The sequence below is a fragment of the Colobus angolensis genome, unplaced genomic scaffold, assembly GCF_000951035.1.
Source record: "Colobus angolensis palliatus isolate OR3802 unplaced genomic scaffold, Cang.pa_1.0 Scaffold271, whole genome shotgun sequence".
Taxonomy (NCBI): domain Eukaryota; kingdom Metazoa; phylum Chordata; class Mammalia; order Primates; family Cercopithecidae; genus Colobus; species Colobus angolensis.
In genome coordinates, this window is record NW_012115944.1 from 1,709,446 (window position 1) to 1,711,657 (window position 2,212).

At 43.6% G+C, this 2,212-nt stretch overlaps 1 protein-coding gene across 6 annotated transcripts in view; it reads right to left on the reverse strand.

Annotated features, from left to right (window-relative positions):
* The window catches only part of STRADA (STE20-related kinase adaptor alpha), a 45,098-nt gene that overhangs the window by 20,908 nt on the left and 21,978 nt on the right, over nt 1-2,212 (reverse strand). For 4 of the 6 annotated variants that reach the window (XM_011947952.1, XM_011947950.1, XM_011947947.1 and 1 more), the window contains exon 3: nt 1,989-2,046. The exons of the other annotated variants lie outside the window; for them this stretch is intronic. In XM_011947952.1, coding sequence (XP_011803342.1) covers nt 1,989-2,046 — 58 coding nt within the window. The remainder of the gene's footprint in view (nt 1-1,988; nt 2,047-2,212) is intronic. 6 annotated transcript variants of the gene reach the window in all.

The window sequence follows — 2,212 nt, forward strand, 5'->3', positions numbered from 1 at the left end:
GGCGTGTGCCACCATGCTGATTAATTTTTTTTGTAATTTTAGTAGAGATGGGGTTTTCACCATATTGGCCAGGCTGGTCTTGAACTCCTTGACCTCGTGATCCGCCCGTCTCGGCCTCCCAAAGTGTTGGGATTACAGGCTTGAGCCACCGCGCCCGGCCAAGTTTGAGTTTTCAATTACTTAAACCTATCCCTGACCTCATGATCTGCCCGCCTCGGCCTCCCAAAGTGAAACCCCATCTCTACTAAAAATACAAAAAAAATTAAGCCAGGTATGGTGGTGTGCTCCTGTAATCCCAGCTACTCAGGAGGGCTGAGACAGGAGGATCTCTTGAACCCGGGAGGTGGAGGTTGCAGTGAGCCAAGATCGTGCTACTGCACTCCAACTTGGGCGACAGAGCGAGACTCCATCTCAAAACAAAACAACAAAAAACAAAAAAAAATCAAAAAAACCAAAAGATCCTATCTGGGGGTATTTTGGATCAGCTAACCAATGTACTCAATCTGATAATCTGCTTTTTAAATTTACTTCTTATTTTATTTATTTATTTTTTGAGACGGAGTCTCAAAAACTCAGCCTTGTTCTTTCACCCAGGCTGGAGCGCAATGGTGCAATCTCGGCTCACTGCAACCTCCACCTCCCGATTTCAAGCCATTCTCCTGCCTCAGTCTCCCTAGTAGCTGGGACCACAGGTGTGCACCACCATGCCCGGCTAATTTTTGTATTTTTAGTAGAGATGGGATTTCACCACGTTGGCCAGCCTGGTCTCGAACGCCTGACCTCAGGTGATTTGCCTGCCTTGGCCTCCCAAAGTGCTGGGATTACAGGCGTGAGTCACCATGCCCGGCCGATAATCTGATTTTTTTTTTTTTTTTTTTGAGACGGAGTCTCGCTCTGTCGCTCAGGCTGGAGTGCAGTGGCCGGATCTCAGCTTACTGCAAGCTCCGCCTCCCGGGTTCACGCTATTCTCCTGCCTCAGCCTCCCGAGTAGCTGGGACTACAGGCGCCTGCCATCTCGCCCGGCTAGTTTTTTTTTTTTTTTTTTTTTGAGACGGAGTGTTGCTCTGTCACCCAGGCTGGAGTGCAGTGGTGCCATCTCGGTTCACGGCAACCTCCACCTCCTGGGTTCAAGCGATTCTCCTGCCTCAGCTTCCCAAGTAGCTGGGACTACAGTGTGCACCACCACGACCAGCTAATTTTTGTATTTTCAGTAGAGACGGGATTTCACCACATTGGCCTGGCTGGTCCCGAATTCCTGACCTTAAGTGATCTGCCTGCCTCGGCCTCCCAAAGTGCTGGGATTACAGGCGTGAGCCACCATGCCCGGCCGATAATCTGTTTCTTAAACTATAAGATCCTAAAACAGTATCTTGGTATTCAGACACAAAGAATGGTGCTCTACTATTATTTTTTTTGCCCTAAATTAAGGTGACAGTTCCCTAAAAGGCTCACTTTGAAAATGGCCAAAGGGTAATGCCTAGGCCTGTCAAGGTTTACTTCTGAAATCAACGTTCAGGTTTTACAATAGGAAGTTCATATTTTTGCTCTGAAAGACTTTTCCTTTGTTCTGTTCTCTTGTCTCATAATTTCTACCATGAAAAAATGAGTCAACTAGATTGATCGATAAAACCAGAACTTCCATATCATTGCTTCCTTTGTCTTAACAATTATTTTTTAAATCTTCAAGGCTAGAGACTTTTAAATAGTTTTCTTTCCTTAAAAGTATGTATTACACCTGGAGAAAAGAAAACATATATGCTTTTAAGTAAATACTGGCTTTCTAACAATCAAGAGAGGCCAAGGAAAATTGCCAGGTTAGTCTTCAAATCTTTGGGAAACCATAAATTCATAAAGGAACCAAAGAAATCCAATAACTGTAGGTTACACTTGCCCTTAGAATTGCTAATTGCTATAGATTGATTTAGTCAACAAAAAAGTAGTGATTTTTTATATCCTGAAGTGATGGCTAAATGCCATACTGTACTTACCTCCAAATAGTTCCAAATCTCTTAAGCCCTCAACAATGAACTTTTCCGAGACCCACCGCTAAAGAGGAAAACCCCAAAGAGAATTAGTATTTCTTTCAAGCCACAACAAATTAGCTATCAGCCTTTAGACAGACAGACAAAATCACAACTATGAAAACACAATCATGCAGTACAGTTAGGAATCATTTCTTTCTGTTTTTTTTTTTTTTTGAGATGGAGTCTTG